This window comes from Cyrtonyx montezumae, unplaced genomic scaffold (assembly GCF_038088225.1).
Source record: "Cyrtonyx montezumae isolate F1298 unplaced genomic scaffold, pur_monq_1.0 scaffold_2, whole genome shotgun sequence".
NCBI classification, from domain to species: Eukaryota; Metazoa; Chordata; class Aves; order Galliformes; family Odontophoridae; genus Cyrtonyx; species Cyrtonyx montezumae.
The window spans coordinates 56821475-56845655 of record NW_027071936.1 but is presented as its reverse complement, the minus strand read 5'-3'; the positions used below and the strand labels follow the sequence as shown (position 1 = coordinate 56845655).

Sequence of the window (24181 nt, the reverse complement as noted above, 5' to 3'; positions counted from 1 at the left end):
GGTTGGATAAGTGGTGGCTAAGAACTAGCAGCAAAAAGAACATTTCTAAAAATACAAAGGCAAAGTTTGGAGATAGTGGTGAAGTACCGGTATAGAAGATATGAAAAAGGAAATGGAGACTTCTAAAACTACAGCAAGTACCTAATGAAACCTGGTAGCAAACTTGAGAACCACCAGGTAACACTTTAAGGCTCAGCTCTATTCACCAGCTGAAGGAAATATTTGAAATTTTGTCTTTGGACTGTCTAATACAATATGCTCAGTGTAAAAGAAAGAGAAGTTACAGATTCAACTGTCATGATTTCAGATTTGTAAGAGACTAAGGAACAGGAAAACCCAAACATAATCATATAGCTGGTCTTGGAGTAATTACTAGCAGTATTTTCTCTTCCTCTAAATCTCTGCAATTTGAGAAACAAATACAATAAGGTCTGCATTTCAGTATAACTCCAGAATGCATAGAGCTTCAGGTCAGGACCTAAACAAATCTCACCAAGGCAGCAGTGTGTGAAAAAGTAGTCTCTGCAATTAAATGTTGGGCAATTTTGGAAGTGAAATTCACCCTTTGTTCATGCATTCTTGATCACTTGATGCCAGAGCTGGGGCACTTTTCCATCATACACTCTTAGCTTTACAAAAACATGTGTAGGTCAACACAATCCCTGTGATTCTGGCTAAACAAATGCACTCTGGACCATTCTGTTTAAAAAAAGCACTAGTGCAATAAATCATTTATCTGAAACTGCTTTCCAGTGAATGCCTTATCTCGCCCTCTAGCTGACACAGCCACAGACTGTGATAACTTGATAAAGACCCAGGAAGAATGAATGGCTTATAGGGAACATAGTTGTTGTGGTTTTGAACCATACAGTTATTACTTTGCTGAATGCCATGAACAGAGGGTAAATAGTGAAATGGCCAGCTGTGGATGAAAAGAGTGAACAAATGGATAGTACATAGTGGATAGTCATACCTGAAAAAAAACCTGCAGGTAAAAGAGGCTGAAAATGAGTTTGCAAAATGTCTATCTTTTTTTTTTGGCAGCAATTCTGTACAGATAAATAAGTAGGCTCAAATATATTTATGCTGGGAATTAAGAGTGGTCCTGCTGAGCCAAAGAATAGTTAAGCACAGATATCCTTGCCTTCACCATTGATCCATGCATTTTCAATACTGTGCGGCACTGAAAACTGAGCAACATATTCTCCAGTAGAAGAAAAGAAGCCTCAGAAATGTTTGAAACAGTGGGAGTAAACTCAGCAGCCATCAAGGTTACAAATTCTGCCAGCAGAGAGATTTCAAGGAAGACAGAAGTACCACTACATGTGTACCAGGTTCTACAGAACATTCTTTTCACTATATTTAATTTGCAAGTGACTATTCTAACTACTATCCTGAATTTGCAAGAAAGAAAACACTGAGAGTAGATTGTGGAATTTGCTATATCATTTCTAGATTTAGTATCTTATCTTAGCCTATTAATATTTCAACCCCCTTTCCAATGAAAACAAGTGGATTTGGTTTTGGTCTGGGGACAAGGTGGGCATTATGAACCAAATTTTAGAAACTGTAGCTTTATTGCAGGATAAAGTGTTCAACTAAGGGAAGCTTTTACATGTCTTGAAATAAACCCCTGAAAGTAGATAAACCTGTAGAAAATTTTATCCCAGTTATTCTTCACAGAGAGGTTTGTGGTCTAAAATGAGCAAGTGTTTCTATACAACTTTAGATTCTATACAGTCTTTAGATTAATGTATCCTGGGGGACAGATTGCTTAATAGTTAGAAACACTCCTCAGTTCTATGATTTATCAGATCCACTTCAGTACTATTGCACTTTTCTGCAGATTTTCTTGCTGGGAGACTAATCATGAAATCAAGAGGGGGAAAAAGGCCAACAAAAAAACCCACCCAGTGCTAAGACACTGTTTCAACAGTGTATCATTGTGCATATCGTTGATGTGTCTACTAGACCACAGGTACAGAAATTGTAAGGGTGAAGTTAGTGCAATGATAAAGACACTTCGTTCACATTCAATATTTTTAGAATATCAGTTAGCAAATATAGATTTTTTGTAGTAGCATCCTTCCAAAATATTACACTAAGTATTTCTATTCTTGACATAAAAAATCTATCAATGAAACTTCATAATGCAGTTTGAAGATGCCAGTTACATACATAGGTATTGTTTTGCTATATCATGATCACAGAAACAGAAATTTGGAGGTTATGCTACACAGCAAAACTGCTGGGCATTCTGGAAAATATCCAGCAATATTGCAAAAATCCTAGCCAAATAGATATTCATTTTTACAGTGTGGAATAACACTATGAAGGTGGAGTCCATGAAGCATGAGGAACCCTACTGCACCAGTATCTCACAGGGACACTAACAGATTTGGGAATACAGTGTCTCTAACCATGATATAAGCTAGCTGTGGATAGCCAAAGCTGAACTGGGACTTCTTGATACTGTTCCCAGTCAAAAGGTGTCAAAAAAGAAGCATTATAAAATTGGCACTAAAACTTGTGTATTCCTTCCCTGTGAAAAAAGTTCAGAGTATAACCTGTGTTCCTTAAATTTTGAAGCTGTTTTATGAAACGAAAACCTGCTCTGAGAAACATCAGAAGGATTGGGACTATGAAATAGTCCCAGATAATAAACTCATATTATCACCTAAAGTCTAACATCACCCCTGGTATTGCTAACTTGGAGTGTGATAGAAAGTATAAATGGAAAGCTGTTGGGTTACTTGAACATTATACTTCGGTGTGAATATTAAGAGAAGGGATATATTTTAGTTTATATTTTCAGTCTAGATAATGGATTTTCAGTGACAAATGGGAGGTAGACAGGTGAAAACTAACAGTATTTGTAACTGTAGCTCATTTTCAGTGACATCTCTCCCAGCAGTCCCCAGAAGGCTCTGTTGCATTGTTTTGATGCTGGCTGGAATTGTTCATGGCACCCACAATTCCTCATGCTCTAACCAGAACAGATTGACTTCCCAAAATACATGCAAAGCTTTTTTATTTGTAAAAATCTCTTATTTAATCTCTTAAGTTTTATAGGGGGTCATGCCCTGAAGTAAAAGTGCCTACACTACAGAATCAGGGAGCTTATTTGAGAGTAATATGTAGGCCCTGCAGTGCCCACACATCATTTCAAAAATAATGAGTTTTGCACATGTGCATCTTATACTTCTCTTTGAGAGCTTTTCCCAATATTTTTGTGCCATCGTTTTAACATCAATTGCAGGCAGTGATCATAGAACTATCGATAACTGAGCAGCTCGACGTCTCATCTGGTTGCCACTGTGGAGAATAAGAACTGAGTTTGATACATGAACTCTTAATTTTCTGCCTGCATTTTTGAATGCTTTTTTTTTTTTAATGAATTCTCTCTTGTCACATTCTATTTTTCATGAAGTTGAAGAAGCTGACAGTATTTTGCAATTATAAATGAGTGTTACTCTTTCTCTTGTATTTCCATTATTTTGCTTACTAGTTCTTATCTGCCAGGCTTTCCATTCAACTACTTTGTTTTCTGGTGTTTGTTTGTTTGTTTGTTTTTTAATTGAAAAAGTAAAATAAAGAACAAGAAATAAGCAAGCAAAGCTCAGTTAATGATTTTTTTCAACTGAATGAATATATTGGGGAGGAGTATTTTTACTTTCCTAAACAAAATAACCACTAACTATATCAGAAGGAAGTGGAAATTCACGTATTTGTTTTCTTTTTTAAAATGCTAATTAAAACAAGCTTGTGAGTTGACTAGAAACTCAGGAATTTTGCTTATTTTACACTTACATCCATAAAGAGGAAAGAATTAATTTTGTTCTATGTAAATATTACAGAAGCTGGCAAACAAAAAGAGAAAATATGACACTTCTGGATTATCCTCACAGGAGATCTTATTTGTCCAAGTCACAGATCCAATTTTGACCGTTAATGCTCATGTATAATGCCCAGGTTTGTAGGGGGAGGAGCTGGCATATGACTTGGATGGGCAAATAGAGGTAAGTCCTGGTCTTATGAAATTTTTAGCAATTTCCCATTCTGAAAAGAAGACTTTTGATTCCATACCAATATGTATCAGAAACAACTGATAATTCTTCATAGGATTGATTTACCTGGTAAACAAAGTATCTGCCAAACATTTATGCTCCATTCCACTAGAGCTAGAGGTATCTAAGAAGGTTTTCATTAGAGAAAACAATTAGAATTCTCCATGTTTAGGCATTGGCTGCACTCATACCAGAAGACAAAATAGCGGAGGAATAGGCACCCAGAATCTAAGCAATGCAGGCTAGGTAGCACCCTTATGGATAAACTCGCTAATCCTCCAAAGAAGTCTGTTGTGCTTCAACTACTGCTTGGACAGTCTTTGGCCTATGCTAACCTCTGAAATATGAAGGACATTTCTTTAGAGAATGATTGCACCCTAGGAAAAACGTATGCCAGGGATCATGCTGACAACTAGGCAGTATGGAAGACTGCTGGAATTTTAAACTCAATAATCGTGCTACTCATTTGGAGGAGATGTGTAGACATGAAATACATAAAAACAAAGGGGAAAAAATAGAAACATAAAAGAAAGAAGTGCAATTCAACAAAAAAAACAGTAATGAAGGGTAGAAATTAAGAATAAGGAAAAAAAAGGACAGTAGAAGTGGAAGGAGAAATACACATCTGAAAAAAAATGAGAAACTATTTTAAATGACATCAAATTTGGAGATGTAATTAATTAAATAATTATACAGCTAATTGAAACTGTTCCATGAGAAGGTTGTATATAGTTAATGTGCATTTTTATTTAAAAAGTTTTTACATGTTGCAGAGGAGCAGTATATCATAACAGATTTAATATTGGGCTTGTCTTCGTTGTGTGTACAGAATGATCTCGGTAATGTTCTCATGAAAACAGAAATCTCAGAAAAGCTCTTGAATTTAGAAGGATTTTCCAATAAAACTGAAGGCCTCTTCCAGTACCAGAGGCAGCCTGGAACAGAGCGTGGCTGACTTCAGGATAGACAGGAGCAAGACTTGATATTCATCATGCAGCAATGTCAGTGTTGCTTGTTTTTCACCTTCTGCCTTCAGAACTACATACGTAAGGCTCAAACGTCATTGCTACCATAGCAGTGCTCAGTGACATACGAGATGACTCGATTACCACAGAAAGTCTGTGCCTCTTGGACTGGCAGCTAGGCATTTATTTTCACCCAAATGAAGCGAGCCCAGAACTGTGGAATGGATTTCATGCCAGCTAACTGTAGACAGCCAAAAGATTAGCTCAGGCTCTCAAAACAAGATAGAGGAACTGACATGGAATAATGAGTTCCAGTATAAGTTATCTGATGTGTCTGTCACAGATGAACCTCGAGAGATACATTTCTCCGCAGTGACTACTAACGGAGCTAGAACTAAATAAATGGTTTAAAATTGATTAGTAAAGGGGAATACTGTCTCGCTGCATCTCCAGAAAAACAAAGATACACAAACTCAGGGCTCTTCTGGTTTCCCAGCTGCATAAACTCAGCACACACTGCACTATTTAGCTGAGCCAATTTGCTTCTGGATAGGAACTAATTTACACCCACACTATTCAGACATGCAGAAACTGAATAGTCCACAAGCCGATAAATACCGACAAGAGCTTGTGAGGAAGTCACCCATAAGGACAGGGGTGCAATTACCTGTTCATCCATGCAGATGTGCCATCAAATTCCAATTTATTTCAGATTATTTTGAAAATCTTGCACACACCCTTTGGAGTAGGAGATCTGCATCTAACCAGTATTTAACTCTGTCTGGCTTTGTCTCTAAACGTGTCCTCTTGGCACTGACTGCCTCAGTAGAAACAACCACAATCTCAGATGGTTTTTACATACTCTGTGATATATGTGCTTTGACAGCACAGTCAGTTACCATGTAAACATTAAAATAACTGTTTTAATTCTGTTTAAATTTAAATGACTGAGGCAAAGACAAGAAGTTGTGGTTCATTATAGATGAATGTGAAAAATAGAGTTTTGGAGAAAGTGTTCCCATGTAGCACAGATATGTTCTGGTACCATTGACACTCCTGGCATTTACTTCCACCTTCTCCCAGAATCCTTAAGGAAATATGCTTATACTGTGGGTAACTAATGGCTCCTGTTGACTAATTATTCTCAGTAGATGCTTGTGAATATAATTTTTTTTACCAATCAGCAGTTTTTTATTAAGTATAACGGGTTCGGGTGCACATACAAAGTGAGTGACGTGAAATACTGGTGTGTGGAAGTCAAGTGACAAATCATAACGGGTGCTGAATCATGTTCACCTATGATGTCTTGAGATCTCAGGTTTATCCTGGTATTTAATAAAGTAAAATAAAATATTAAGTAAATGTGTGAAAAAAGCAAGCAATGGACAGCCATTTAAGAAAATGAAATAGCAGATAACACCATTGAGAGCAATTCTAAAAAACTGAGAACTTAAAAGCAAATAATAGCATGGTGCCTGTAAAATGCCTGTTCCTTTGCTGTGATGATCATGCACACCTGCAGCTCTGTCAGTGACTGCATGGCAGATTGTCACCACTAAGCAGGACTGGACAGAAGGGCAGCCATCCATCACTAAGATGTTACCATTCAATCACATCTGACTTCTCTTTCATCCCTATCCCTACTGCTGAGGAAAGGATCCTGGAACAGAGATGAGGGGGGAACATCATAATCGTGATTACTTAGTTGCCCAGCAGCACCAATTTTCTAACCATCTGCAGGTCTGTGATAGCCACACAGTCAATAATTTAAGGATTAATTAATGACAGTTTATAAGGTGGGAAGCTACTCTGGCTCAGTAAAAGCTCTCAGACTAGAATAAGTGCCTTGGAGGTGGCTAATTCAGCTGTACCTTTCTCCCGCTCTTGTGAAAACAGGTTTCCAGGAATCAGTCTATGAGTTTCCAGGGAGCAAACACAGCCCACAGTGACCTCCCTGCTGTCTCATCTCTCTTCACTTTTTCTTCACAAAGATTTCTCTGCCAAAGTCCAAAACTTAGAGTCACAAAAAGTCTAGCTCTTCTGCAGCCTTTTTATTACCTGAAGAAGAAATACTATCACCTAAATGAGACCTAGCTGGTAGCTCACTTCTGATAACATAGCATCATTTCAGCCATCAATTAATCAATCACTTAATCTCCCTACAAAATGTCTGGGGAAGGTTGTTGCCTAACACAGGGATCTATGGAAGTCACTGAATTGAAACAGAGCTGTCTGGTTTAGTCACTGAGGTGCAACCACTACAGACAAAACATAGGAAAATGATCTCCAGGTGGATTTCACAACCTGGAGCTCTTCCCAGAAACTGGGTGCCTGACATATCTGCAAAAAGCAAGAGGCAAATTGAGTCTCACCTAAGTCTCTTACTGTCCTAAATTTGCTTTAATTCCCCTATTTCTAAAAATATATGCATACATATGTAAATTTTACAGTACAAACTCTATATGAAGATGGACACTTTATAAACAGTGAGAGAACATAAAAGCACACACAAACAGACCATCTAACGCAGAATCCCATCTCAGAGTGGACCATTTCAAATGAGAGTAGACACCAAAAAACAAGGCAAATGGAGATAAAAGTCTGCAGTGGCATATCTTACTCTCTGCTGACATTTCCAGACTTCCCAAACCAATGAGCATATTGAGGGTCTGAAGTTTCATGGACATTTATGGACATGAAGTCAGACAAAGAGAAATCATGAAACTTGTCCCTTACAGTCACTGAATAATTGTGATGTGTTGTGAGGCCATCATTTATCATATATATGATTTTTTTTTCAATAGAACTTAGGAAAAAAATGTAATATATTTTGCTTAGAATCATAAAATTCAGTTTCATTTTTGAATTCTGGTGTGTATAAATGTAGATGGTTTTGCCTTTCCTCTGCCTGTGAATTGATTTTTGATTTGTTTCATGAGGTTTATTTGTGTTTGTCTGCATTGCTGAGGCTCTACATTGATTATCCTGAACCTCTGGTCCTCTCCACTGCTTTGACAAGGAGAATGCTCTGATACAGGCATCATTACCCCACAGATGTTTATTTTAGAAGATGGATGTTCATTTGGTGAAGTGTAGCAACCACAGTCACGTGTCTACTTGTTTGGGAAAACTTCAGCCATTTTTTCCTGGAAGGCTTTGAAAATGAGATTTCAAATACTCTTTTTTATTTTTTTTTCTTCCATGAAACTGTGAAGAGTACACATTATTGAAAGATTTAGTTTGAACTCTTTTTCCTCAAAACTGAATTTGAAGGTATGTCTGTAGAAAAATGACCAGCTAAAGCTTGGTAGTGCTTAAATCTTCAGGCAGCTTGGTTTCCCAAGAAAGTAGGAACATTTGGACTGGTAATTCTAAGCTAGAAATAATGAGTGGTAAACAAAGGAAGAAGTGAAAGAGTCCATGACCACACAGTGATTATTAGCACAAAAAGATAAGCTAGGTTCAATCATGCTGAAAGGCATGTTTTCAATTATATGAGATTCCAGGAGCAATCTCCAAAAGCAGACATATCCTATCAAAAACGGATAGGAGATCACTGAAGAGCAGCACAAACACTTGAAGTGCTCATACAGGGAAAGATTTTAGTTGAATCAAGGTTAGAAGTGGGAAGAGAAGTTGTGCTATAGCCTCAGCCAAAAATCTTTCAGATATTATGGGGATTATAAAACTATAAATATATCCAAAGAAACTGAATGACAAAATACCTGTTAAGAAAAGTACATTCAATGAGATATATTGCAAATCATTATGAATATTCAATTGCAATCAAACTGCAAGGAAAGGGAGCATTTGGGGACTCAGAATTCTAATCTGAAAGGAAAGAAGAGGAACTAAAAAAAAAAACCACATTAATTTAATGCAGAGAATATTAAGTTTTTTGCATATGACATGGACAAAATCAGAAAATATGATTTTAAGCATCTTAATATATCTAAATCATGGTCACTCAGCTTTTACTCTTTATTCTGGAAGTGGATTGCCCTCTATGACTAGAACTGCTCAGTACCTATTAGGAAAGCACTAGGTATGGACAAACATTAAGTAGTATAGCAAGAAAAGAGAGGGGTTGTACACAGCTGACATCCAACTTTTTCAATTTGTGGTCTAAATTTTTCATGTAGTTCTTTTGAACAACCAACAGGGTACCAGTGGCTTAGGAAAGAGTCAAACCGGTTCAATCAATCGAGACAAGACAGCTGAAGATCACAGCAATGCTATGGATACTAGCATCAAAGTGAAGAAAACTCAGAATTTAAAATCATTAGTAAATTTTTGAAACAATACATTTGGATTGCTTAAATGATGGAAATTTTCCAGTAGGCATTCAGAATGTGAATCCATTTATATATATATATATATACACACATTGCATGTATATATAATACATGTTCTATTTAGTAATATGTGGCTATATGATTTTAATTTTATTACTAGACTGATAATTTTGATGACAAGTTTGTGAAGCATTCAGCTGAAGGATTATTCTGCCTGAGGTGCAGATATTTCCAGTGTTTTCTCTGTTGTTCTCTATTTGCTCACCTCTTTAATCTTAAAGACATCTTTCAGGGAGAGGAAAAGACTCAGGAACCAAAAAGGATAAGAAATGAGATTCCTCTACAAGAAAGTTCTGCTTCTGCTTCTTCATTTTGTGCTATTTCAGGTTTTGAACATTCATAAGCAAACATAGACGTACATGAAGATTAATTTAGTGATTACAGCACTAAAATAGCAAGATAATCCATGCTCTGTTTTTTAATGAAGCTAGGACGAAACATCATGACTTTATCTGTACAGTATTTTTCTTTTTTTTTTATTCCCGGAAGAAAATATAGCCTACAGCTTCTAAATAAGATCAGCTTCTTGAAAAATTGCTTGCAAGATGCCTTCAGATACTGCAGAATATTTGGTACTGTATTTCTAGATATAATAAAGCATCTATCTGTAGAAATAAATTTTAAAATGGAAAAACGCCATTTGTCAGAAGAAAGAGACAAACAAGACCCTGAAATCAACTTTAGATCATTATCTCCAACCGAGATCCAGGGCATTCTAGACCATAGTCAATTTAGTTTATGAATTCAAAGCTAAGAAAGAGACTTTACTGCCACTCTTACAGAAGAATACAAAACACTTGCTCAACCACTTTCAAACTTGGCTTGCAAAAAGCTGTTCTTATGCTATTTTACATTGTACTGGGACAGCACGCAATCATGTATTAAAGGTATATACTTTGCCTTGCTTCTGCTCATCTTCCTTAAATGATACCTGTGAACAACCATGACTATATACTGAACTTCAGAATGCAATAGGAAAACAAAAATTTGTACACTCTGTATTTGCCAGCATTGACTTTCACTTTCTGTACTTGCCAGCAATAATTGAGAACCATAGAATCATTCATGTTGGAAAAGACCTCTAAGATCATCTAGCCAACCATTGACCCATCATCACCATGCCCACTTAAACTGCTTAGTTCAGTCACTCTTAAATTTTACCGCATTTTTTCAGGATAGTGAGCGTTATCTTTAATCCAAACGTTCAATTTATCCCCCTCTAATTGCACTCCACAAGTTCCTGCTAATCTCCTGAGCTTCTCTGAATGAAAATAAATATGACCTATTTCAAGATTTACAACATCTGTTGCAAGATTAAAGATATATATTGAAAAAGATACACAGCCTTACAGTATTAGCAAGATATTCTATAAAAATTGTCTGCTTTTCCTAGCAAATATTTTACAGGTAATGAATTGCAAGACTTAGAACTGGAATGGTTAATTCTGCACTGTAGCAGAGCATTACTACATGACTCTACAAGCTCAACCTGTATTTTTTCCTAGAATATTTCTAGTTTGGGGATTCACATTTTTATCCCTTGAAAGAGTGGCTATATTTTTTATGATTACTTAGGATATTATTAAACAGCTAGACTATAAAATTGATTCTGCTCTGTGTAGAGGACCATGGAGGAATATCAAAGCATCTGGCTGTGTTAATTTGAAACTAATATAAAACTGTGCTTGGTATTAACACCCATAAGATTGATTTGATTATTTATTGGATATTGTCTTTGTGGGAACAGCTCATATCTTTCAACTTGTGCAGCCGTTCCTAAGAGCCCTATCAGTCATGTGACTTTAGAAATCCAGGTAAAAACATGGTCAGATGAAATGAAACTTCTGAACATACTTGAATGAAATTGAAAAATTGACTAAAAACATGAACAACTCTCCTATTATGAGTTATATCCACAATACAAACTTCCACAGTGGCACAGACTCTAACACAGTAAGGTATCTGAAATGCAGTATATTGAAAGGGCCAGGAACATTACTGATATTCGTACTTGCATTTTTACTGATTCTATCTGTTGTGTACATGTGAAGCAATCTCTCTATTTATGATATACCTTAAATATCTAGTTCTGCTGAAAAAGACTGTGATTAAACAACCTGTTTTATGGGGGTAAAGTATGAACAGGATTTCCAAGTCAGAACCCTGCCACTTATATCATTAAAATTACATGGGGTATCAATATCCTCATTTTTGCCTGAGTTGAGAAAAAACATCCCCTTGCATTGTATTCCCTTTCCTTAACTGTTAATGGCTTCTCTGGAGAAGTGTTAGGGACACTGACCTTATCTCTAACCCATTTTTGCCATAGGCTCCTGTACTTGCTTTCAGAAATAGAACTCCAAAACTGTCACATCGGAGTCTAAAAGGATAAAATGAGTGGAAACCCAGCCTTTTAGCTCTGCTGCTGTGATCATTAATCACTCTTCTTTAGACTGGGTGAAAAATGTCACTCTCAAATTAATTTCAGTAGCAAATGCTAAAGAGGCATTAAGAAATGCACTTACTTCTCTCTGTTGAATATGATGAATTCTTTCCTAACGGTTTCCAAGCACTGCTGCAGGTGTACGTTCTTTAAAAAACAGCACGAATACGTTGATTAAAAGTGACAGAAAATCATAGACAAGATCACAACAACAGAAACGATACCAAACAAAACAGCTTATGAGTGAATACTGCCAAAAGGTATTTTGAAGATTCTTCATAAAGGGGCCCTGAAAGCACAATCATTCCTTCACTCTTTTGGGAGACGTTTCTCACAAAGAATTCCTGGGGATTTTTAAGTCTGAAGATTCTAAGAAGAATGGTTTTTGCAAGCATTCAAAATTATTAGGAGCAGCAACAGAACTCATTAAAAAGACTGCATCGAAATGAAAAATCAAATCAGAAAAATCATTATGTTTTTATCTCCTCAAATGTTTAGACAGTTTATTCAGTATGTCTTTCTATGTGGAACACATTAATCAAGGCCACGAGAAACAGCTTTTAAACATTTATAAATAATAAACTTTCCACTGCACACATTTCATTTTTGGTTCTAGCAGTGAATAAATACTCCTAAATATCTGGCCATGTGTGGGAAGTGTATTTGCAACTAGCAACATTTTTTTTATACTTTAAATTGGAATTTGTGATAAACTTAAAAATGATTATAGCTAAAACACACTTTTACTATTTCACCGAGATAAATAGTTGATTTTCATCTTTGGACATGGATTTTGCAACTATGAGTAGATATGAGAAACATAGAGGCCAAGTCTTTTTTCACTGATGGGAAAACTGAACTTCAGTTACTACACTCATTAAAGAATATATGTTATATGCCACTGGCTGAAATTATGGTCTTCAGCTTACCAGGGGGCAGCTTTCCTTAGCTCCATCCTTGGATTTGTTTTTGGCAAGTCGCTTTTTCTTCTTGTGGAGGGGCTTGGACTCTAATATCATTTCTTCAAGTTCAAATGTTGGATCACAGTTCAGTCTTCCTTTCTGGTACAAAAGGATTCAAAGTTACTCTTTGAAGTGTCATTGCATTTTTCAGTTTACTTGGTCAGTGATAATAGTATTAAGTTTAATAAATGAAAGCAAATTACATTTAAATAATATCTTGCTTCCTCTATTAAATATTTAATATTTCAAAAAGCTATACATTGCTTATGATTAAACTGAATATAAAGAAATTAGGTAAATTATACAGAAACACAGATGAGAAGTATAAAATATATCTGTGGATCAGGCTACAGAAGGAGAAAAAAACTGGAAATTTTTTATTGCATGTCTCCTACATACCTTGGGAAGGAAAGACAAGCTTCTGAATGAAACACCAAACTGCTAAAATAATAAATCTCCACCCAGATAACAGCACCCAGTGACTTCAGCTCTCACTTAAAACCTGAGAGCCAAGAAATATTTTGTTCTCTGGTCCCAGTTATTCAGGGAAGCTTTTCCTTGGTCTACAGAAAGTAATGTTCTTGGGAAATGGCTGTCCAAACCTGGTCTTCTGAAATAGCAAAGCGGACTGCATAAAGATGTGTCACTTTGACTCTCACTGTTTTTCCTAGTATATTTAATTGACCAGGTACAATATAAATCCTGAAGTGTCCAGTAGAGCTTTTAATAGTAATTTCAAATTAATATCTGTAGGCAAAAAACAGTATTTTGCTACTTTTAATGATAGAATGTTATTTTCCCAGCATCGAGTAAGGACCAGAGTCTTGCAATTCAAACTTAATATTCATGTTTCTGAACTATTCTGGCTATTCATTTTTACCCTTATTATGGGTTTCCCTCTTGCAATTCCTCAGTTTTAAAATGTGGGAAATGAAAGTGAGGAAGTGAAGAAATCATAGGATTGGAATCCTTTTCTATTTTTCTTTAACACCATAGTAATTTTTTAAGCAAAATATCTTTCTCAACTCTTACTACTATTATAATGTCTCCTAAAGTTTGACTCCCTCCAAAAACAACTGTGGTGACTGACAAAGTGACAAAAATATGTGTCTTTGGAAATATATTTAAAGGTAACAGTTAAAAGTATTGCATTGTTTCAGTCTCCATTATGTTGACCATTGTTGGCATCAGTCTCAGAGGAAAGCCACTTGGCCAAGAGAGCCAACACATACGTTTCATGATTTCTTTTGAAATTATGTCAAAGATAATTTTTTTTCACTCTCCTCAGGATACTTACCTACATTCTCTCGGGTACCTTCAAAAATATCCGAATCCAAGTGAAAAGAACCAAACGTCCACATGAGAACTATGAGGTAAGAAGTTAAAGATACTTATCTGTGGCCAGTTGGAGACCACACCATATTTGTTATGCCCAGACTCTGAAATGGTTGGACATAAGACAGCTGAATGTGGAGAAGCTGTAGTCCCATTATTAGTTTCCATTAGTACAGCCAAGCTACCATATCTCCCTACTCAGCAGTTAGGGATAGTAGAGTGACACACATTACTTGGCTGCACACTTCCAGACAAAAGCTGGCTTGTATCCATTTCTTAGCAGCACAGTTTCAGTTAAAAATAAAATAAGTCATCCTTATCATGCTACGTACACACTATTTGGAGAAGAGTTATGGTGTAATATAGCTTCAGTGACTGAAGAATATTAAGAAACATGGTAACACTGCAGTTACTTCTTTTTATTCACAATATTTGAATTCATTCGACTTGCAAATGACCAAACCAAAATAACATAAAAACAAAATGGTATTCCCACCGAATTCCCTCACAAAATCTGAATGTTTTAAGAAAGAAAACTGCCAAAAAGGAAATAGGTCAGTCTTTTGGAACTGTTCTTTTGGGTGAAAAAGGATTGGCATACCGGGATACTAAAAGCTTTGTAAATGCTATGTCGGATGCCTAAATTTCAGAACAGAGACAATATTCTCCGTGGTTTTTGGCTCACAGTTGACACTGACAATCATTTTCTCTAACAGCTAAAAGGCAGTCAGAAAAATGTTTTGTTTTGGTTTTTTTTTCATATAGAAAAGGACTAAAAGTGAAGAAAGGTTAATTAGTTTTTTCTCACGGTCTAACGAAGTGGGCCAAATGTTCTGAGCTGTAACTGAGTACATTAAAACAGAATCCAAAATAAAGGTTATGAGATAGATGAATCACCAAAGAGTGGTAAATGCAAGTGTAAACAAGCTAAAAGGTTGGAATTTGCAAACACTGTTCATCTGGCACACCAACTTACATTAGGAACAAAGCCTGGGGTCACTGCTTTCTCCAGAACTGCATCCCAATTGACATCAGCTAGGTATGGAGAGCTTTGGATGTCTGCAAGACTTGAAAGACGGCACTCTGGGTCCTTGGTGAGGAGCTGTGATCAAGCACAAAACATTTTCTAAGGGACTGTATGTAATATAAAAGAGTAAATTTATCAGATATTACTTGTAATGCTACACAGTATAGGGTGAGAGTATGGCTTGGGAATTCTCTTAAGAGCTTCTAGAAGGTACAAAACAGAAAAACAGATGTAACAACTCATAGTATATATTTATATATAGTTTAATTGTTACCAGATGGCTGCTGTGAACATGAGATACATAAATGAATTAGTAACAAAAGTCTGTTAACAAACAGATAAAAGTTCAGTGTCACCCAACAAATTGTATTTATTTTATATTTATTGGAAGGTGCAGTTACACTGAGCATCTTGGCAGCAATTAAAATTGACCACTTCATTGCTCCATTTATCAAAAATAGATTTCTCATTGCTGCATAAGGCAAGCTTCTTCTGTTTCTCTATTCACATATTCATAGAATTATCAGTACTGATGATATGAAATACCTAAAAAAAAGCAGTTGAATCTTACAGCACAAACAAAAATTAAAATAAACTGAGGTTTTGAGAAGAACATGCTTAGCAGGGTCATACCACACTGAGAAAGAACCTCACCTTGTAGTTTAGTGACATTTCCAGTAAAATGGCTTGACTTCTATTGTTGCATCTCTAGCAACATGGGACAACAAGAAATAGAATGCTTTTCATTTCTAAGCTCCCTGGCTACAAACAGCAGCAGAAATTCAGGGAACGTATTGGGTATTACTCTTTCCTAAAGGTTTGCAATCATTAGTGAGTCATTTTTAAAATAAAAATATCAGGTTTCTATTTCTTTCAGGCTATTAAAATTGTTTAGGAATGAGAATAATCAAATTACTCAAGAGAAAATACAGCATCAGCAACATTTGGAAAATGCCAGGAATAAGCACTACTTCCTCATCCTTGAAATGCTGGTTAACTAAAGTGTGTCTTGATACTCTGAATTGTTGGAGGGGTTTCTGTGCAAGGAGAGCAGAGAGGATGGAAGATGTTGGTGCATTCTTACCTTTTTTAGTAATGCTATCATGCCCTTGCACCAAGTAGATGAGTAGTGAACTCTTTCTATCTTGAACATGTTGAGTATCTCATCAATGGGGGTGGCTGAATGAATTTCATATGGCCTCTGGAATTTAATTAAACCAATATCAATTCAGCAAAAATGGATAAAAAATGTACACAATTCATGTTTCCCTGACCTGAAGTATTGTTTGTACTGGAAATAATGAAATGTCAAAATATCTTGTAACAATTTTAAGCTAGTTGTTCATTGCACACACTTTTCTTTGATTATAATGAATATAATTACTCATAGATGCATTCATCTGTAATTTTTCCCTCATGCTATGAGTCCATTCAAATTAGCTGGTGAATAATTTTGTTCCTGTGGCAATCTATATAGAATAGAATTTACTGATTTAATTTTTTTATCTTGTAGCACTAAAAGAAATAAAGTAACCAAATGCAATATTACTGTCTAAAGGAAGCTTTGTTATCCTGACATTACTGAGTAGCAGAAAAAGACATCAAGTACACAAAAATCTGTGAGAGTCACAGTAAGAATTCAGACTTTCTAAAATCCAATCCTCCTTCATTCCTTTTTTTTTGAAATCTAAAATTAACTCACTGTGTGGATGTATGTATTATATGGACTTGCAGTGCCTAAGCTTCACAGTGCTTTGTTCTTGAAGTTTGTTATGATTTATCTTTTGTCAAATGCCAACTTTGGAAATAAAAGTACTATCCATAAATCTATTTTTCTTACTTATTAAAAAAGCATTTTTAAAGGTGTGTATTTCTGAAGGAAATTGTCAGAATATTGCTCTATGTTGAGGTATATATTGAAACTGGAATAAAGCATGGCTTGTTGTGAATTAGGCTCTACCTTGAGGGTAACGAATGTGCGATAGATGATATGAGATCCAGAGCCAAATGCTATCAGAGCAGCAATGTGCAAATCTGTTACTCCAGTAGCTGGAAAATCCAGCACTGTCACCAGCAGCATGCTGTCCTGGATGCCTTGTGGTGGAACACAAGGCACGAGAAATGTTGTAGTTCCTTCAACCTCCTCTGAGGCTGGGTGGGCTGCACAGTAGAGAAGGGGCTGCTTACCCTCTGCTTTACTATGCAGCCCTGTATTCATCAACTGCCCCTCGGCAGCCATCTGCACAGAGCTGCTGCAGCAGATGGAGCTTTGGAGCTTGAGGCTGTTGCAGACACGCCTTGAGTGAAGCACTATGCCTCAGGCTACCAATACTTCCCTTGTCTCTACTCCTGTCAGTTTAGGCCTTAACAAGACAAAAAACACTTAGAAATACAATTTGGGAAAAAATACATGCAGAAGTGTGGGCTCAAAGGCACCCTCTGCCTTGCTCCACAGGAAAGGGCTGCTCTTTGGGAGAAAACAAGCAGCTGGCTTGGTTGACTGGAGCATGGACAGATGGCAATGTTTGCATCTAGAAAAAAACATTTTGATTCAGGCTCAGCTTTGCCTTGTGTCTAGCCAGACAGACTTATTCAGAGACAACTGTACTGATCTGGGCAAATAGATACCCATCTATATCATGTTTCATTTCTTAAAGTGACTGAGTAACTTCTGTGATACGTCATGGGAATTTCACCCATTCCACTATTCAGATAAAAAAATTCCATCCTAAGAAGGACATGAGTGATTTTTAAGAATCATGACAGAGAAAAATTGCAAGTACTTTATTTTTTTTAAATATATATATGTTTTTAAAACACCATTGCTTTGAGAGCACGTACTGACGATTGGAACAGGAGAGAGATCTTTGTTATCAGAAGTGTGACTTCTGCCATTCCTTGTGAAATAGTTTGGTAAAGACTGTCTTACATTGCAAAGTGCTTCACAGAACAGATAACAGTACTATGCTAGTGCCATACTAGTTAATAGTCCTCTCTTAAGGACAGCATACAATGTAATGCATTGCAATGCAATCCTCTTTTCAAAGTAGAAATTAAGACTTAAAATGAAACCACCAAACTGCTGTTAACTACATGCCATTATCCTGAGATTCTATGTATATTACTGTTTCCCATGGGGAATAGTAAATATTTGAACAATTAACTACAAGTCTTTGAACCAAAATGGAAATGAATTTTTTGTTATGTTCTGTGATATTTGATCATGCTCAGGAAGATTTTTCTTTATATCTATTCCCAAAATTGATTAGATAACTAATGAGTGAACTGGTAGATAAACATTGTCTGTACTTGGGCAACTAATCTAAGGATATTACATTTGCTCCTTTAAGGCATTATGTAAGAGAATCTATATAAGAGAATCAAAAATATAATAAAGCCTGAGGTAATTTAACTTCTATTTGGAAAAAAATCCACTGTTTCCAGTTTTTTGAGCAGCCATTAAAGTATTAGGCTTTAACCTTAGAACATACGAAAAGCTTATGTACATTTTATGCAAAATTTATGATATAAATGAGGTGAAATTTACCAAGAATGACGTCAGCTGGGGAGGGCCCAGAACTGCATTCCTGACCATAGCCTCAGCCTTGGTCACTCAAATGTTTTGATTAAGGGGCACTGCAAACGTTTGGACTTCTTTCAGGCAATATATTAAATAACAACTAAATGTATTATTCTTACCCAACCCCTCAGCAATTCATATGCTGTAATTCCTAGAGACCACCAGTCAACAGGGTATGAGTATCCTGGGCCTCCATCCATAAATGCCTGGAACACTTCTGGAGCTAAAATTAAAAAGAAAATCAAACAAAAAACATTGTGTTAGTGTTATCCTATGTATAATTAATATATGAATTTTTAGAATGAATAAGGATGCACCAAAGTGGCTATTTTGCTCACTCAGCCTATCAAGTTATCTACCTCCATTTTATGTGCTTACTCCAAAAGCTTCAGCATCAACTGATTCCACATTAAGCAGATGAGAAGAGAATGCTTTCTTACGCTCACCGGCGCTGGTGTTTTGAAGCCATTTTCCTACCTTGAGCTGATGACAGGAACCTCAAGATTGGAAAATGAACAGTTGGGCTCCTGCTTTTTAAAGCAGAAAACCACTCTTCATGTAAGGCAGAAGAGTATGACCAAGCACCTTCCAAACCAGGCTTCAGTAAGTACAGACAGAAAGCACTTCAGAACTAGTGTGGACATCTGTGTAACAAAATCAGAAATGTGTCTTTGGCTTGTATGAAAATGAACAAAGGCACGCATTTAACTTCAGCAACTCAGCTAAAAATCCAGATTCATTTTTCCCTTTAGATCTCCACTCCCTCAGTTTTTTTATCTTATTAGTATACTTCTTTATTTTCACTGTTTATCTGCTTTGCTTTCTTGAAAATATGTCGTGAAATGAGCTCATTTTTTCCCCCATTAAATGTATCCCAATGCATTCCATGGCTGTCCCTAATACATATTTTTTCAAATAATAAAACAAAATCCTTTCCAGAACTGTCATTTGATGTTTTTGCACTGTATCTTCTTAACCACATCACTGTAGACTCTCTCTGTACCAAGAGAGATCCCAAGGAAGAAAACAAATAGTTATTACAGTTTAAAATAAAACAGTACTGGTAAACAGCAAAGAGAAAACCTAGTGGACCTATATCAATCTTGGAACCAGTGACTTCCTGTAATATCCATACTATTGATCTGTCTGCTTTGCTCTACTTGTAGATTCAAATAGTTTTGTGAAATAGAGAACAATTTCTGAGAAATCAATTCATAGATACAACTCTTCACTGTAATTGTCAGATTATTTTCATTGTAAATGATGCTGAGGACTGGCTGGTAATGCTGTACCCTATTTGTGGAAGATTATTAGTACTGATACAATTCATAAATTTGAAATAAAAGAGAATATCAGTGCAATTGCAAAAAAAAAAAAAAAAAAAAAAAAAAAAAAAAAAGAACCCCCCCCCCCAAAAAAACCCAAAAACCCTGCTCTTCGCTATTTTTTCTTGCTTCGAAAGAGCATTTTGTACATAGAATAAAAAAGCTTTTAATTAGAATTTCTAAAAGTCAGCAGAACATTCATAGTTGCCATTTAATTCCATGGCTGAACTGTAAGTTCTCCGTGTGTCTGAAATTCAGGCCATTTTAATTTGGTGCCCAATAGCAAGTATGAAAAGGCTATCATGGTAAAAAAATAGTCAATTAGAGGTCAATCACAATGGTTGCATCAAATAATAACTTCTTTTTTAAAGCACAGCTTTCTGGCTTAATCATAACAAAAATTCATCAGACTAAATCTTAAAATGAAAGGCTTTTAATGGATATAATACAAATCCCAAATAGCAAAAAGTGAAGTTTCTTGTCTGATGAGCTGATTTAAGGCTCACTTCTTTAGCTTGAACCTAATCAAAAAGTGCCTAGTGTACTTGCCTGGCACTAAGCAGGAGGCCGTAGAGTGTTGATTAAGGAGCTTACAGAGCAGCTACTTACTCCAACCCATCAGCAACTTCCATGGTCTGTCTTGAAACTTTGTTAAAATAGAGAGAGGAAAAGTGCAGGGAAATGAATGCACTAGACCTGCCTCCAAGAGGCACGTCCCACTCACTAACAAATCTCCACGTTCACAGTGTATTTAAACAATAACTTACTGGTGAGTCCTGAAGACTGATTATCTGTAGATAATTGTCCACGCATAGGTAAACACTGCCAATGAGAACTGGGCAATAATGCCTACAAAACACCACTGTTATTAACATAACAAAATGAAAGTAAAATTTAAAATAAAGCCATAGTGCTTAGGCCTCAGTGCTTGGTGATGACCAGGATGGACGTGTCCAAATCATTTATTAGGAATGAAGACCCAGGCATTAGCCATCCAGTTGGCTGGTTAGAGCTCTCTGCAGTCAATTTGCATCTTAGCAGAGACCCTCTATGTCAGTAAGGGGAAGTGGAGGTCTGTGGTATACTTCAGAGGTTGCAAAGCAATTCACTTTGCTAATCATGTAACAAATCATACCTCAAGGATGGGTTTTATTGAAGTTTCCAAGGTTTTATAAACTGAAATTTCAGAGTTATTAACTGACTTTCAGAGTGATACCACAGTTGAGTAACATTCTGTTTCCACACATTAGTCCCTGGGAATGTATGTAACATACATACACATACATACAATGTATTCAGCAGTATAAAAATGTTGCAAACCCAAAATTTTCTAGTTTTAAAATGTGTGGATGACTAGGTGTATATAGTATGTTTATAATTTTGTCACATGCATGCACTTTGCTCACTAAGATATAATGTATGACAGGCAGAGGAGTAAAAAGTTAATTTGACTTTTAAAATAGTATTCTGAAAGCCCTGGACTGACAGTGTCTGGTGAAATATTAACTACTTTCTCAGCATTGTGATGAGAAAAGAATAATTTTCAGTTTTCTCCTAAAAACAAAGATGGAGAGGTACAGTAATTCTTCTGGGTCATGATTTAAACAGAAAACAGAAGTCAGGCCATAGTGATGACAAGTGATATTCTATTTATAGAATTATTTTTTTTAAGAAAACAGCATATTTCACACTGAATATAAACAAGGACTTTAACAAACTATCAATTTTCCTCCTAGAGTTTACTTTTTCATGTGCTGTTAATGTCTAAATTAAAATGGATAGCTTTCTGACTTAGAACTTCAGTCTAACAAAGTGGTAGCTTCTATTGTTTAGTGCAGAATACTGCTTAAAGCCTGACCATGCTGGGCTGGCACTTTTATAGTGCGAGATCTAGATGTGTTACAGCAGCATAGCTGATTTTGTACCTTTATTCACATAATACACCTCAATAGTTTTAATACTCATATTTAATGCCATTATTAAATCAAAGCCAATACTTCATATACCATTCCCTGAATACAGACACTGCATTTAGAATGCCTTATTAGTTTGTCCTAAGGCCAAGCAACCCTGCCTGCCCTCATAAAACCTTCTGAGAAGAAGAACTCAGGTCTTGTCTGTTTGCATAAAGAAACTCTTTCCCATTGAAAGTCCAGCTGAACTATGGGCACGCAGCCTAACATTGCTAGTTCTATTGAAAGGAAGTTCAACAGTAATGAATGTGTCATGGTCTCTTCCTGAATATGAAATCATACAGAATCATAGAATGACAGGTTGGAAGGGATCTTAAAGATCACTGAGCTCCAACCACCCTGCCATGGGCTGCTGCGCACCAGCTCAGGCTGCCCAGGGGTCCATTCAACCTGGCCTTGAACACCTCCAAGGATGGGGCACCCACAGCATCTCTGAGCATCCTGCACCAGTGCCTCACCCTCCTCTGAAGAAAGAATATTTTCCCAATATCTAACCTAAATTTCCCCTCTTTTAAAACACCTTACTTACTCCATCAAAATGCTCACAGTGGCTGCAGTGTCACTGTTTCTACAACAAGCTGCTTTAAAGATTGTGCCCAAAAACATTCTCTTACTATTTGGAATATTAGCCCTGTGTATATTCAGCAATTGGTATCATGTATTCCTGCCACTAGTTTATGCATGCAAAAACCTGTACAAGTCACGTTTTTGACCCAAGGACAGAAGTTACTCAGAGGGCAGAAATTCCCAATTGTGTTGCAAAAAGTCCCTGCACATTGTCCCTTCTCCTACCTCTGCTGGATTTGTCTTTCTTGTCACAGCTGCCTTCAAAGCTCCATATTGCATAAGGTCTTTTTCAGGCAGGTTTAAAAAAAGAAAAAAAGGGGGGAAAAAAAGTATTTCCTGATCTGCTGAGCGTTTTCAGCTATTTGTACTTCTACTCTTCAATATCAGAGCAGAGTCTGAACCTGAATACCTTACTTGAGGCTCAGTGGTTAATCCCCTCATCCATGGTGCTCCCAGAACAAGCTGGAATCTCACCAACACAGGGGATCATTTATCTGAGTACCTCCCAGCTCCACATCTCCTCTCAATTCTTGCTTATCAGAAGAAGCAGAACTCACAATATTTACTTGAGATCAAAAGGACAGTAGAGACAGCACCAGCAGAACTCTATGAATAGGCAGTCAAACACTGTAGGAAGAGTAGGAGTTTCAGAAAACACTGCCTTAAATGCACTCAAATAGCAACTACCTGCAAAGAGCTGTTTCATTTTAGAGCACTGCTTACTGCAAACACGAATAAAGCCATGTTTAAGTGCTTACAAAAAAGTAACTCCAAATTTGTGCCTGATACATAGTAACTGCCTCAGGAACAAACGTAGCCCTGGAGAAAATTTCAACTTTACCCATAAGGTCGATATCAGCACATTCACCAGCTCTCCTGTGACTAAAATAGTACTTCCACACATTATTAAATAATAGAAGGGTGACTCAAACGTTTTAAAAGTTTGGTGGGTCTCTCCATAAATCCACACTTCTCTGGTAATCTCAGACACACAGCTATTGTTCACCATGACAGCAGCCATGAAAATCAAAAACAAGCGCACAAGGCAGGAAAGGGTAGGTGTATTTTTTCAAGCAATTTACTGCTATTATTTTGGCTCTGAATTTCTTTTTCAGGCATATTTATATCACCAAATATTTTTTTATTTGATTGATTTAAAGTTAAGGCATAGGGTGTTATTTGTATAACTTCTATCTCTGGTGAAGAAAGCCCCAGTGCCTCTACCTAATGCCCCTACCAGCAGAAACAATAAAGAGCAGAAAAATATTGTACGTGGAAAACTGCTGCAACACTCATGAATAACATCCAGATGTATGGAAATTCCATCATTCAAAAGGAAACATTTCAGTGAGGAAAAATCATGTGCTGTAGGACTCAAATACTTCATAAATAAGCCAAGAATGGGACATAAACAAAAGGAATTATCTATAATGTTTTTAAGATGTATTTTAATGCTTAATATTTTGCTTTGTAGTCAAGCAGCCTGCTGGAGGGACAGTACTCAAACCAGCACTCAGTGCTCTGTGACACAACAAAACCTTTGGCAACCCTCACAGTCACTGGTAGATCTGAGCAGCAAGTT

At 36.5% G+C, this 24181-nt stretch overlaps 1 protein-coding gene across 1 annotated transcript in view; it reads right to left on the bottom strand.

Moving 5' to 3' along the window:
• The window catches only part of STK32B (serine/threonine kinase 32B), a 129713-nt gene that overhangs the window by 3238 nt on the left and 102294 nt on the right, over positions 1–24181 (bottom strand). Inside the window, exons 7-11 of the mRNA XM_065735778.1 lie at positions 18854–18957; positions 16239–16355; positions 15104–15229; positions 12760–12891; positions 11913–11977 (exon numbers count right to left, since the gene is read on the bottom strand). Coding sequence (XP_065591850.1) covers positions 11913–11977; positions 12760–12891; positions 15104–15229; positions 16239–16355; positions 18854–18957 — 544 coding nt within the window. The remainder of the gene's footprint in view (positions 1–11912; positions 11978–12759; positions 12892–15103; positions 15230–16238; positions 16356–18853; positions 18958–24181) is intronic.